Below are 14496 nucleotides of genomic sequence, written 5' to 3' on the forward strand. Positions count from 1 at the left end.
CAATCCTGGACATAAGGGTAAACACATGCATCTACATAAATCAAGAAAAAGTCACCAAACATTACGCTTCGAGATGAAGAGCTTTTGAATAGCACCACGTTATTAAAGGGTTTTAGAACAACAGGTCGATCTTGAAGGCCAAAGATTACAGAGCATGAGAGAAGGTATACTTCTGAAGGCTGAGGTAACAATACCTCACAGTGATCTAAATAGATTGACTGTTTATCAATAGCCAATCGGCACTATCCATGTGTGGTACAAGGAGGATCTGACACAGAGCAATAACCTTACTCACTCAGATTGGCTTCACATAAGCTCATAAGTGTTGCATTTATTTAAAATAATTCACTGTACCAAACACTACCCTGATTTTCACAATTGTACGCATCTCATACCCATCTCAAACTTGTTAACTGATTTAATAGACCCAATGGGGAAAAAAAGTGAATTATGTTTTATATTTTTACTACGTGGCAGATGGTAACATCATTCTAATTGAATGACAATAGAAATCTTATAAAGTATGTACATGACAACCTACAGGGACAAGAGTTATGTTTTTTTATACTGTGCCAGTTCACCACCGTAGTGGTCTCAAATCGTGTTAAGTTATCATAAAGAATGCACTAATAAGATACTGAAAATCTAAGCAGTGTAGAGTACAACTCACAACATAAGCAAACCGACTCACTGTATAAAATCCATTATACATTGGTTACTTGATCACCGCTACATTGGCAAGCTTCATACAAACTATCCTTGACGGACTATGCCCTTTCTATGTGTACAGAACAGAGTAAGACATCAATTGTAGGGAAAAGTGAAAAAAACAGTCCCTGTTGAGACATCAGGTCAGGCTGAAGAGCAAGCAGCTATGGAAATTCCACTAAAAGGAGAGTGTCTGCGAATCAGTACTTGTTGGGATGTGTCAGTGCTCCCAAAATGAGCTGGCATGATGGGCTTTATCTTAATTTGTGAATCACCTTTGCCACTAGGGACAGAAGAGTAAAGGATAGTTAATTCCACCTCAAGTGGATGACTACTCACAGGAAGACCTCCCTTTAGGCCATCTTTGATGGAAATAGAAGCAACTTCTTTTTGGCTACAGCTGTAAATAGTTCCCCAAGAGGTTGATCCATTGGGTGATAGATCTGATCCAGCACTAAAGAGAGGAACTTTCATTCGGAATGACCATTGGAAATGCACCTGAATGTTAAACCTGAGAAAGGCTGTTGGGGATAAACAAGTTATAGCTTTTAGACATTATTCAATTTTACATATTATGCAGAACACACCTTTTGGATACTGTTTTGGGGAAGTGTAATTAAGTTTGGCATAGATTTCAGTTTTATTCTCTCCCCCGTTATCTCACCAGTGGCTTTCCCTTTGCTGGGAAGACAGTCTTCCCTGGAACAGATATACAAGCCATCAAACCCTTGCTGGACCCAAGACTCTGCAAGGAACCATGGGATTTGTAGTCCTGGCAAAGGGCTTTGAATTTGCACGTTACTTGACAGGGACAGTGTACGAATTACCAAAAAGTGCAATCATCATCAAGGGAACCTGTATACATTTGTTATAGTTATTCTCCAACTTAGTCCTTGTTAATAGTTGTGATAAAAAGGGGGGGGGGAAAGGTTTCAAACCAACAGAGTGTGCTATAGTGTCTTGTGAGTCACTGTGTCTTGCACCAACTTGGAAAGCTCCTTAACACTCCAGGTCGAGGTACGAGATACACTCTGGCATTTCTTATATAGCAAAGGATTCAGATGTCATACCATCATTGGTAAACACAACCCCTTTCCTGTAGAGGTGCAGAGTCATAGCACATCCCTCTCCATCTAAGGACACCATGCCGAACAATAAGAAAGGATGGTTGCATTAGCAGGATGATGCCCATGCACACAATTCTAGGAGTTTATGGGAGAATTTGAAAATAGCTTTCGTGCGCATGACCTGTTCACCTCACTGATCCGGGCAAAAGGGGACCAAACGAGGGGCACATACAAGCGTATTAAGTGTTTTAGTATTGCTATGTTATGGAAAAAGTATTCAAAACCATGAATGTATGTATACAACATCCTCAGGCATAGAACTTCTTTCAAATAAAGACTTTGAAACATAGTTCTCACATATCTGATGTTATATTGGAACCTCCACCGAATTAGCATCTTGGCAAAGCAGCAGCTAGAAGTATATTCTGTAATTGTAAGAATGGCTGTTTGTTGGTTGGCCAACATATGTGGTTTGCCTCCTTAGATCCCACCAAATAACATTGATGGTAAAGTGTCACCCTCCTGAAGTCAGTGTTTTACTACAATCCTACGAGTGTACCCATCTCCAAAAGAACCCTAGCGGAGGATGACCATCCTACAAGACAACCTGTAGAATATGTGACAGCCAAGATGCCTCTGAAAAGATGCCAGGGCTAAAGAAAAGTCCAACACAAATTAGGCTTCCTGATATGCAAATGACTTTTTATACAGATCAATTGTCTGTGTTGAAACATCTGTTTTTATCAGGACTTTTCTAGGTTTCCACATTATAACCGTAAACAATGCAAAATAACTCAACTGCTATATACTATTGCAGTCAGACAGCCAAGGGCCCACCCACAGCGGGTCAAGTCACTGCCAACAGTGCACCACCTTACCTGAAGGTCGATATATCCCTCATCCGTGTCAGAGAGCTTGGAGTACTTCACTTTGCTGCTCGGGATGCTTGCCCCCACGCTACTTCTGGACGGCATCATCAGTGGGGCGATTGGCTTCAACAGCTAAAACCTGCAACAAACAAATGATTGAATGGGTGCCTTTTATGATGATATTTTAAGCCTTCGCTGGTCAAATGTGCTGCAAAAAAATCAAACTGTATATTTATTTTTCCATACATTCTCAGTATGACTTCTAGGGGGGTGATTAGACCCACTTAATTCCCTCAAATCTGTTTTGGCCATTATGCTAAATAAGAAGCACTGAAAGAATGTATACTTTTCATCGTTGGTTTCTCGGTGAAGAAAAGCTGGCAGTTGCTCAATCAATCAAGTACTTGGGTTTTATGTTAGTTAGAGCAACTATATGGGATAAATTAATGGCAAGAGGAAAAAAACAAATTGTCGGACAAATGTCTTACCATGGCCGGAAATATTGTCGGTTTACGCTGACCCCATTGGCTACTTTTTATAATTTGAAAATTCTCCCTCTTTGTTTGGAGACTAACACCTTTTCTAGCCTGTTTGTCTTTGCAAAATCAGAAGGAAGAATATGGAGATAGCCACTAAACTTGCCTGTGTGCCTATGATTATGGTTCACTAGCTGCACACATACCTATATCGCTCATATAACACCTCAACAACCTAGTAGAATGCAGCTATACCCAACGAAAGAAATCGGCCTAACAGCACACAATCTCTTGCACATGCCCCACGGCAGCCAGAATGCAGACTCGGAGATCACCCTCCATGCTGCACACTTAACATTGAGGTTATGGCAGAGTCTAACAGTTTGTATTATTTGCTTAGGCAAGAGACGGAGTTCTCTCCTTTTGGATGTCTTGCAAATTTTAAACGTAAATGTCGGGGGAAACTTGTGAATGTGAAAATAAGTATGGACCTATTAATTAATGATCCGATTGCTGCAAAAAGAAATCTATGACGCAGATTGGTGCAACACGTGTAAGAGGTGCATTTATACATTATTTGGTGAATTGTGCAGGGAGAATAAATGTAGAGGCACCCTTCCATCTTACATTTCCCAATGCCCCGATGGCCGAGTAATGAGAACTTATGAGAATTAGGCTGAACCATATCCACACGAGAGAGTAATGTCCTGATAACCTATGTAGGTTCTGTCATCTTGAGGTCGAATCCCTGAAATTCTTTTTTATATTGTGCCCTGGGGTACAACAGAAAAGGGAATTATTTTTTACAAAGTTTGTCCAAGATGTGCCTTATTTAAATGAGTCTGCTTTTTGGTTTAGGATTTTACAGGGTCAATCAACTTGTCAGTTAATAACAACTGCACCCTTTTTAAAATAATGAAACTTAGTGGAGATGTTTACGTTTTCATAATTATGTGATGAATTGTATTGATTAACTTGTATATTTGAACCCATTTGACTTTTTTGGTATTTTAACAAATGGAATGTATTTAATGGGTTTCTTATGGAAATTGTAATTACGTAATGATGTGATTTCAGTGGATTTTTATGCTTGAAGTTTGAAGGTATTTTATGCTTGAAGTTTAAGTGTGTAAGGTAATAAAAAAATAATGTTCATCTATAGGGGAATGTAAATGTATCTGGTGGGAGACCCAACTCCTTACAACTGTTACTGCAAAGTATGCCCTTCTTCCATCAATCAATCATCTTATTTCAAATGTAGCATTTCAAACTTTTTCCAAAAATTAAATTTGCATTGAAGAGTGTCCAGCTATCCCCACTTAGCAAGAGCCTGTGCTGAACAGGTACCACCAGATCTAAAACAATTGGAGGTCGGGTCTGTAATGGTCAGCAAAGAGAAAGAAAAAGTTGATTGTTTACCCTTGAAGGTTTTTCCTCCTCTGCTCTCCCAAGAATGCCACTAGCGACATTTAACCTAAGTTTTCAACGACGTGTCTATGGAGGAAGAGGTGAACAGTTCCCCTTAAGTTAAGTGGCAATTTTTTAAGATGTCTTTGATGTAACCGGGATCTATGCAGCACGGTCAAGTCAATCCCGGTACCCAGATCCAGACAGTGCAATGGTGCAGCTCTGCAGAGGGTGAGCTATGAAAACGTGGAGAATACCCCCAAATAGATTTTTTGGACTGGTGGCAGTGGTGCGCCGTGCACTCCATTGTCCATGTGCAGTGCTCCAGATAGGATTTGGAAGTGGGAACATTTTACTCTGTTTTTTAAAGTTGGGAGTAAAATGATTCTCTAGGGTGCACAAATATAAGCCCACAACAAAATGAGAGTATTTTAAAAGCGAGTAAAAATGTTTTAACTGAAACCCATAAATGTTTTTGTAATCATTATCTTTCCACCTAGTTCATGAACATTAAAAGATGCAGGTTTATTTCTTCCAAACAGGCAGTTAAAATAGTCATTTCTTCCTGTGGTACTACGTGCAATACTTGTCCAAAATATCCATAGAACTGCGAGGGTGAAAACAGGGGTGCAAGAGTCTACTTGTCTTTTTTCCTATTTTTTGTTGGGAGTATTTGTATTTCCTACTTTTATTTTATGGGAGTATATGCCAATGTTTTGTGAGTAAAAGGGGGTCATACATCCCTTATCTGTAGGGCTGGCCATATGTGAATCAATATGATAGGTTCAACCCCTTTCTCTTCCTGAAGAACCAGGGTTGCCTGTAAATGGGCACTGGTAAACTGAGGGTTTTGTGCATACAGATCTGTGAAGGCCCATGAAAAGAGATCTGCTGCATAAGTGAGGTATTTAAAGAGGCCAGCGAGCTGCTAGGAAAGAGCAGCTCAACGTAAACTACATTTAGGAGGTGGGTTCAGTAAGAAGCAATGATCCATGAAAGCTTTTTCAACTATGCCCATCACCAAATGAACAGATGTGGGTGGAAGAGGAAGTGATCTTTCCAACACCTGTCAAGGTGGCAATTTCTCGATCAGGACACTGTGTAAATCTGGGAAGACACTGCTAATAAGAAATGAGCAACGATAAATCATCACAGTCCTCAGTAATCATCATAGCAATCCTTCATGGTTATTCGTCCATTGCAAGATTAGGATTTGTGCAAGACAAAAACAGAGGAGAGGGTTCTCCAAAGAGGAGCTCACCACCAAATGTAGGATGTACAAGTTTGGAACACTACTGCGCCCGATTAGTACTTTTGAGTGAACCCTGCTGTGTGTGCTGGTGCCTCTTAGGACAGTGCCCGGCTGTCCTGGAATGCGAAAGCAGGTTGCAGACCCTTCACAGTCACGCTAGGTACTAATAAATGGATGAGAGTAGAATCCCTCTATTAAATAAAGAGTTAAAAACTTGATTCTTTGGGCAATGTAGCAGATTTTTATTTGTGTAGCTGATGCGGGTTTCGACCCTCAAGGCGATATGGAATTGATGGGACTGGTGTGTGTTTAAGGGAGGAGCCCTATATACCGTTTCAGTGGATAATCCACAATAGGGCTTGTGGATTATCCACTGAACCAGTGTATGGGGCTCCTCTCGAACACACACCAGTCCCATCAATTCCATATTGACTTGAAAATGACACCCGAGGGTGAAAACACGTGTCGGCTACAAAAATAAAGATAAAAACCTGCTACACTGCTGAAAGAATCAAGTTTTCAACTCATTAATAGAGGGATTCTACTCTCATCCATTAGTAACTAGCACGACGGTGTAGGGTCTCCAACCTCCTACCACAAAATATGCTGTTGTCTCCAATATCGTTCTGTAAACCAGAAGAATTACGGAATCTTCAGACAGCATTGAAATCGCAAGATTGTGAGTGTGCCTACTGTGCAATAATGCTATGTGTTGATAAGCAGAGATTCAATTACCCTCTGAGGGAGAAGAGTAACAGCCAGAGAGGGACAATAATGGAGGTCTGGAGACTATGGAAATTGGAGAATGAGGAAATTATCGGAGTGACTACACAATGCATAATGTCCTAGTAAGTCAGAAGACAATCATAGATAGCTTTGTTAAGACACAGAGGCTAATATTATGCACTTTTCCAGTAAATATGGTAAGAGGAAAGACCCAAGACATGGCAATGTTTCAGTGGTCCTGTCCAACAGGTTAGGTGGCCCAAGGTCAAAAGCATGTGCAGATATTGTGGGAGTACTAGCCTTATTGCCATCATGCTGGTTTGAGAAATTCAAAAGGTAGATTGTTATACATGAAATTTGATGGCCCAAGGTTGCTGAGCCTTCGACACTCGGGCATTAGTTAAGTTTGAAATTAAATGGATGGACCAGTTTGCTTCACATAAGAACACTCAACTACTAGTTTTTTTCAGTTGGAAACATGGCACATGGGGCTCTAGTTTATATTGAAAGTTAGTTTCTACCCCTTTCTGTGTTTTTTTAATATTGTGAAGCTATATAGCTTGAGCGTTGAATGGGGGATAAGTGGGAATGAAAGTAAGTGCTATGGGTCTGAAAGTGCATATCAGTTAAGTGCTACTGTAGCAAAAAGGAGACGGAAAGAGGGAGAGCAGAGGTGGCAGGAAAGGTTAACTAAGGTGGAAGGAGGGAGGGGCATCTGGGGTGTCCAAGTACTTCAGAATGGAGGGACTCTGCACTCTGTGGGAAACCTACTGCTGGCAGTTGGGAGGTTTTCAGGGAAATTATGTGCACTTCTAGTAGCAGGGGCTTGGAGTTTGCCTACTGAAGGGAATAGCAGCATGGATGCAGGAGAAAAGGGAGGACATTCACTGGACTTCAAAATGTGCAGCTGACATTGTAAAGCCTTGGGAGCACAGCAGAGCCATCAGCTGAAGGCAGTGGCATCAACCTACGCATATAAAAAGCATGCTTCCGTTTCTGAGAGGCAAAGAGTTAGAAAAAGCTGATGATTTGAGTCGAGTGAGTTGGTTGGAGAACTTGGAGCAGGCAAGAGTTGCTATGTGTAGGGAAGAGATGGTAAACCGGTAAGCAGACATCAGATCAAGACTACATGAGCGAGGCCAAAGCAAGGAGGAACACCTGCACGAGCTGGATACTATGTCTCTGGGACAATGGTGTCTACTGCATAGAATGCTGGGTGCAAGATTCTGGATGACTGAGCAAGCGAGACATTGGATCTTCTGCGAGTCAGTGCCAGTTGCGTAGTATGCTTTGCACTATATCTTAGTAGGTGCAGTGCAGGCTGGCAGAGTGAGCAGGTCCCCCTGTCTCTGGGAGTCGAGCACTATATGCCAGAGGGCGGAACGTACTGGAAACTAAATCCTTGGGGGCAAGAAGTGGGCTGAATGATAAATGCCTGAAAGTGGGGGAAAAAAGCATGCTGGGTGCTATATCGCTGAGGTAGATAAAAGCCAAGTGGCAGGCAGGGCACTAGAACCCTAGGACTGGGTAGTAAAGCAAGGAATGCAAGTAAGAGTAGTGAATCCCCCATTGGTGAAACAAAGTATATCAAGCCACCCTGACAAGATTGATAAATATCTGTACATCTAAAACTGATGCTTTCTAGTTTGCCTTCTTGATTTGCGGAACCGCATCTTCCTGGATAAACCCTGGGCCTGCTTAGATGTGGGCAATCATCTTACCCATAGCAATATTTACTACCCAAGTATACCAATTATCATTGCATACATTGTTGAGAAAGTGCTCCCTGTAACACTGTAAACATAAAACAAAAAAGTGCCTGTCTAATTAAATCCACTTTGCCCTACTGAAATAATATCCAATAACTCCTGCAACGCCTGGGTGAAATGTGAGCATTTAGATCACAAACATAGGATTGAAGTATTATATGTAGATCATGCCTCGATAAAACATACAGTCTCCTAATAAGTAAGGGAAGTGAAGTGTCTCATCTTGTCACTCTCTTTTTTGCAGGATACTTCCACCATGGATAACTTCCTTCTAGATTTCCTTCAATTTAAGAACAAACATACTAGCTGCAGGACTTTGAGTGGGCTAAAATGGGACGTGCATGGAGATAAAGACTGGCATGATTGAATAGAAGAGTCAAGGCTCCACTCCAGCCCCCGCCCTAATACAAAACAACTTCCAAACGAAACTTAATGTGGATGTATCTAACCTGAATGGTAAGAACGTGGGGGCCCTCTTGTTTGCAGATGATGCTGCTTTCATTTTGAAATCACAATCTGGCCTTCAAATCAGAGTAGGGTAGTGGGGTGAGGGATGAAAGGGGAGGCTGCAAGGAGAAGAATGAAGGGAGAGAGAACCAGTGTGTGAGAAATGTGCAGGGATGGTGGGAGGGACCTTATTGGGGTGAGAAGCAGATGGGAGATGATCGAAGCAAAAAAAGAGGTGTATCGTACATATAAAGAGGGGTTCAGTGGGAAAGATTGGTGCATGAGAGAGCAGTGGTAGAGGGAGAACATGGGGATATGCACACGAAATACCATATTGCACTCGGTACAATCCACACAAAGCATGTGTCACCATATGGACATGTTTTGTAGTATATATGTGTAACGTTACAAACTAGAGGCATGTTGTAACATGAGAAGATATGAGCCTGTGCCATGCATAACATGATGGCAGGACCTAAGATTTCAGGCTGCACTTATCGGATTATGGCAGCGTCTAGGCATGTGAAGCTGTACTTTGCATAACATGCTTACACCTCACACTCATGTGGCCTTATCTGACATTAGATGGCAGTGCCTATGTACAGGAGGGCATATTTGGTGACATTGATTAATCCCTCACTCACTGAATGAGCCATGGGGGCCTACATCTTGTTGCATGGGGTTTGAAGAAATCCCCTACTGCATCTGACTATGTGTGGTAGTGACTTCTGCCCTGGGCTGATTATGTCAGCAGAGGTTGATTTACCCATTACTGGCACAGTCACCGCCCACAGCCTGAGCGGAGGAACTGTCACCGTCTGCAACACAGAGTAGGGTGTAGGCACTGTCTGCAACACTGGGGGGCGAGGTCACCTCCTGCAACTCTGGGAGGGGAGGTGCAAGAACCCCCTGCAACACTGCAATGGATTGGCCTCAGACTTTATCCCTTACTTGCGCTCCCTCCGATAATCACATGATCACCCTGTTCAGTCTCCTCAGCTCTCCCAATCCCCCCCTCTCTTACTTCCAGCCTCATTCACTTTTTCTTCCCTGCCTCTCCTTTAGTTTTTTTTTTTGGCTGGAATATTTCCCCAAACTCTTCATACACTTAACAAGTGAAGCTTCTCTCCCTGCCCCATCCTACTATCCCCACACATACCCATGTTTGTGACCTCTTCCTGTCACCTTACCAGCCCCTCTAAGCGGCTCTTCCTACCCCTACACTCCCTGTGTTGTCTGGACTCTTGTGCACCCTGTCATGCCATCCCTCTTGCTCCTTGCCTGTGCCATTTTCTCCCATTATTCATGTAGGTGGAGGGGGGGTGCATGCATATCCAGGGATGGGGCCGGGGTCCTATTAGCAGCAGATGCCATGCACAATCAATGTCGGAGACGAGGCATAAGGCCTAAAGATACGAGAGGCACAGAGGGGCATCCCTTCTATTATAGGAACACACTTCAGTCTGCCCCGAGCCCATTCCTGCCCTTAGCGTTCCTGCATTATGGGGCATCAGGGCTGTCACAGCCTATCTTGAAAGAGGCCGCCAAGAGAATGGGCAGGAAGGAGGCATGAGGGGCAGTGATGTGCACGCGCCCCAAACTCGTTTTTATTCAGCGGTCTCATGTACTCACAAGTCCTATGTATTCACAGTTCTGATGTGCAGCCATATTTGGTTCCACATCCCCACAGTCCCTACCCATGATGCCAGGTGCTACAGCTATGTGCTCAAATTCCCCATGCACTCAGATCCATATACCAAGGCGTTCATCTACTTGCAGCTGGTCCTTTGAGGTTGCAGGTGCTGTACTTTCCGAGAGGGATGGTTCAGTGGACTTCAGTACTGTCAGTTGGATGTGGATCCCTTCATCAGTGGCGCGATAGGCGCTTTTCTTCGTCTGGAAAATTGCATCCATCTCAAATAGAAATGTATTGTTTGTGTCCCCGAAGGTGGGAGAGGTGCTTATTTGCAGAAAACAGATTGTCCAACTATTATTACCTTGCTCTGCATGTGTTATCCTATCTGTGCGAGTTTGGTAACAAGATTGATATGCTTGATAGGAAAGCACAGGCTGCACTCGTAAATATCACAAAAAGGTATGAATGGAGGTATTTAGGGAACATTTTCTTTTCCAACTGAACAGTAATGCAAAGTAGGGATGCATATGCACATGCTGTCCCTGTCCATCTTCCTTTCACTGGGCACGTGCCTCTGTGCTTATGAGACTTGCAATTTAAACAGTGCAACTGCATCTGCGTGCAGGCAGGCCGGATTAAAGAGACCTCCTCTGTCATTGTGCATGCTCAGCTCTGGTCGATACATAAAAGCAGTCTCAGACAAACAAATATGAGTACCATTTCAAAACACAATAAAACGACAAATAGTGCATGGTACTGCACTGTAGACGGTTGCTTCTTTAAATTACATTTAAAGTCTGTTTTTTGTATGCACAGTTCTGCTTGAATGCCGCATTAAGACTTGCCATACGTTGTTCTGCCATATTGGTACCTGTTAATGGTCGACGTGGGGGCTAGCCTTTGAGATGGGTGCTCCTCTACTTTTTTTCTATGTTCCTATACTTTTATTTGTTAAAGAAACAGTTCCGGAATGGTTGTTAAAGTGTGGGGAGAAATTTAAACATGCACTTCAGTGCACTGCACTGAATGTTCCCTTAAATAGCAGGTATGCTTGTTTGGGGGTTTGGACTGCACATGGGCGTGGGAGGTCAGCAGGGATTAGTTCCACTATTTCCTTTCAGACACTTAGACTACTGGGTGCAGATTGCCAGGTAACATATTGGCATACACTGTGGCCACAGTTTCCTTGCGTCTGTTCCTTTCATTGGATTCCTGTTAAAACAAGCATTTGTAAACCCAACAACCTTTGCTCTGGCATAGGCATTAGATAAGCATTTTCCAGGCAATGTCATACTACGCTCATGTACTAAGATGATTTACCTGCTAGCTGTTGCCGTATTATGAACAGGCAGTAACATCATGGCATTGTCTGCAAAATGCCCATCATTAAATGCTAAAGCTGTTTGCTGTTCACACTCAATTGTTTGTTTTATGGTTTAGTCCCAGGTGTTAAAAAGGTACATCCTTGCTGCAGCAAAGACAGCAGCATCTCCAAAGAGCCAGAGAGAAGGTTGGAAATCTTCTAGTGTCTGTGAATGGGCAATAGGGTATGGCCCAATATCCATGCACAATTTAAAAGCTGCCACTGGGGGCACAGTCCATTTAAGGCCCTGTATTCAGTGTGTCTAATCATGGGAGTTGTATTCCTAAACATCTGGAGAGCTGCAGGTTGCAAACCCCATTGTCTAATCATTCAGTGCAAAGCTTCATTCATGCAACGAGGGAATTAATAACAAAACACATGCCTCTTAGTTGGGTACGCAGGGGGAAGGTGCTCATGTAATGCATGGCTGTATTTTAGTTGCACCTTTTCTTTCGAATAACATTTTCAATGATCTTCCAGGATCTCAAGAGAGCAAAGCATTTTTTACTTTTGAGGAACAAAACAAGTGCTTCCCATAAAAGGGCAGGTGCTCTGGCCTGCAGACATTTCTAATCAGGTCACTCTGGAGTTCCCTTTATCGTGCTCATTTCATAACTAATAATCTTTTTTGTTTTGCATTGCAGTTTTTTTTACTCTATCTTGAGCAATAGACACATTCATCATTAGAAGTTCTGTAGAAGCCACCCACAGTGCATCACAGTTTCCATCAAGTTCTCTGTCCCTACCACCCTCTTTTTGTGCAAAAGAGATGAAACGGCCTGATCAGCTAAGCCCTATTGACCAACCACAGCATCAGTCATGTGCTAACACAGATAATATTATTGATTTGAATAGTGAAAAACCATCCCAGGCTTTACTGCAGTCCTATCCAAAAAGTACATTTGGTACCTGTGAAAGAGCATTCAGTTCAGAATGGTACAAAACCCGAAAATGGCTCGAGTATTCTGTAAGCAAGGATGCTTGCTTTGGTTTTCCTTGTGTGTTTACCACTGGGCAGAATGACAAGGACTGTCTTTACTGCAACTGGTTTTCGCAATTGGAAACATGCCTTGGAATCTGGCAAGGTTTTGCGAAACATGTTTTAAGCCAAACACACACCTATGCTGCTTTTGCTCTGGCAGAAAGTGCAAAAAGGAGACACAATTTCCTTTTTATTAGATACAAAAGTAATTGAAAACAATAGGTATTACTTAAAGAGCATTGGAGAAGTGATTCAGTTTCTTGTTGTTAATGAACTAACTCTTTGTGGCGACAAGATGTGCTGGATTTCTCGGGTGGCTTGTTTTTTTAAAACTGTTTCAATACACTTTGAAAAAAGATAACAAGCTGGCCGATATTGCTCAATCCGTTCCCAAAAATGCCAGATATAGCTCAAAAGATATTCAAAATGAAGTAATAGATACTTTAAAAAGCATGGTTCTCTCTAAAATTGAGCAAAGGTATGACAATTGTGATTCAAAGAGTTTTTGTATGAAATGTGATGAGACTCGTGACAACTGCAACATTGAAAATGTGTCACTTATAGTACTTTTTAAGTAATGCCAAACCAGAAGAGCATTTAATCGGCCTATTACAGAAAGAACAGTTGGATGCAGAACACATTGCCGAACAGATATTAAGCCACCTGACAAAATGTCATTTTAGACCAGAGCACAATATAGCTCAGTGCTATGATGGAGCGTCAGTGATGAGTGGCTGTAATGGGGAGAGTTCAGGCTGTCATACAAAAGCAGTTCGGTGTATACCCTATATTCGCTGCTATAATCATCAGCTCCATCCTGTTATACATGCAATTCAGAGTCAACCAAGTGCAAAACGTTTCTTTTATTTATGTAACCTTTTGCATACTTTCTTTCATCGCCATTACGGAAACCAACGATATAATGGCCCAGCTCTTAAGAGATTGCTTGAAATCAGATGGACTAGCCATTATGAGGTAACCAAATGTGTAGTTGAAAACGTAGATAACATTTCTGATCTTTTATCTGAAATATATAATGACAGTGCTTCATCTGAATCGCGTGCTGAGTCACGTGGCATATTGCCTCGCATACGAAGAGAAAATGTATATATTGTTGGTACATTTTTATTACACTTGCTTTTAATCCTGAAACCAGCCAACTCTGCATTCCAAAACAGTGCAAACAAATCTTTCATTTGCTATAGAGATTGTGCAATCTACACTTGTGGCTCTAAAAAGTATGCGCGCTGATCCAATGTTTTATGTTAAATATTGCTCTCCTACCGCTGAAAATATTTCAGGTGATGTCACGCATTTAGACGATGGACCAAAAAGAACAAGAACCCTAAATTGCTGATTTGCAGATTTTGTGATATGTACCACAGTTGGACAATCTGAAAATGACAATGATTTTTCAATTACAGAACAACAAATAATAAGTATACCACTGCTGCACATTTTTGACAGAGCAATTGCTGAAATGGAAACCAGATTCTCCCAGAAAAACACTATTCTAATAGAAGCCATTGCTGCTCTGGTTCCCTCATCACATCATTTTCTGGATGTCAATGTATTTTCACCTCACCTCTTTTAGACCCAAAACTGGTCAGCAAATCCACTTTGGAGGTAGAACATGTAGTGGCAAAACCATTGCTGGAAAAAAAAATAATAAATAAATAAAAAGAAATCACAGCAGGTCAAATATTGCCACAATTTGTGAAGTGTTAATTATGGAGATGCTTTTCCAGGACTGCATGAAATATATTGTCTCTGCACTGGTCATAGGCATTTCAA

General features: G+C 41.9%; 1 protein-coding gene across 4 annotated transcripts in view; it reads right to left on the bottom strand.

The window, feature by feature from the left end:
• TMEM230 (transmembrane protein 230) overlaps positions 1-14496 on the bottom strand; it is a 304580-nt gene that overhangs the window by 220093 nt on the left and 69991 nt on the right. For 2 of the 4 annotated variants that reach the window (XM_069618877.1, XM_069618875.1), the window contains 2 exons: positions 14288-14355; positions 2654-2783 (listed from right to left, as the gene is read on the bottom strand). In XM_069618877.1, coding sequence (XP_069474978.1) covers positions 2654-2752 — 99 coding nt within the window. In that variant the 5' untranslated portion in view covers positions 2753-2783; positions 14288-14355. The remainder of the gene's footprint in view (positions 1-2653; positions 2784-14287; positions 14356-14496) is intronic. The other 2 variants (XM_069618874.1, XM_069618876.1) reach the window with 1 other exon arrangement.

The sequence above is a fragment of the Ambystoma mexicanum genome, chromosome 10 (genome assembly GCF_040938575.1).
Source record: "Ambystoma mexicanum isolate Mex_15411 chromosome 10, UKY_AmexF1_1, whole genome shotgun sequence".
NCBI lineage: Eukaryota > Metazoa > Chordata > Amphibia > Caudata > Ambystomatidae > Ambystoma > Ambystoma mexicanum.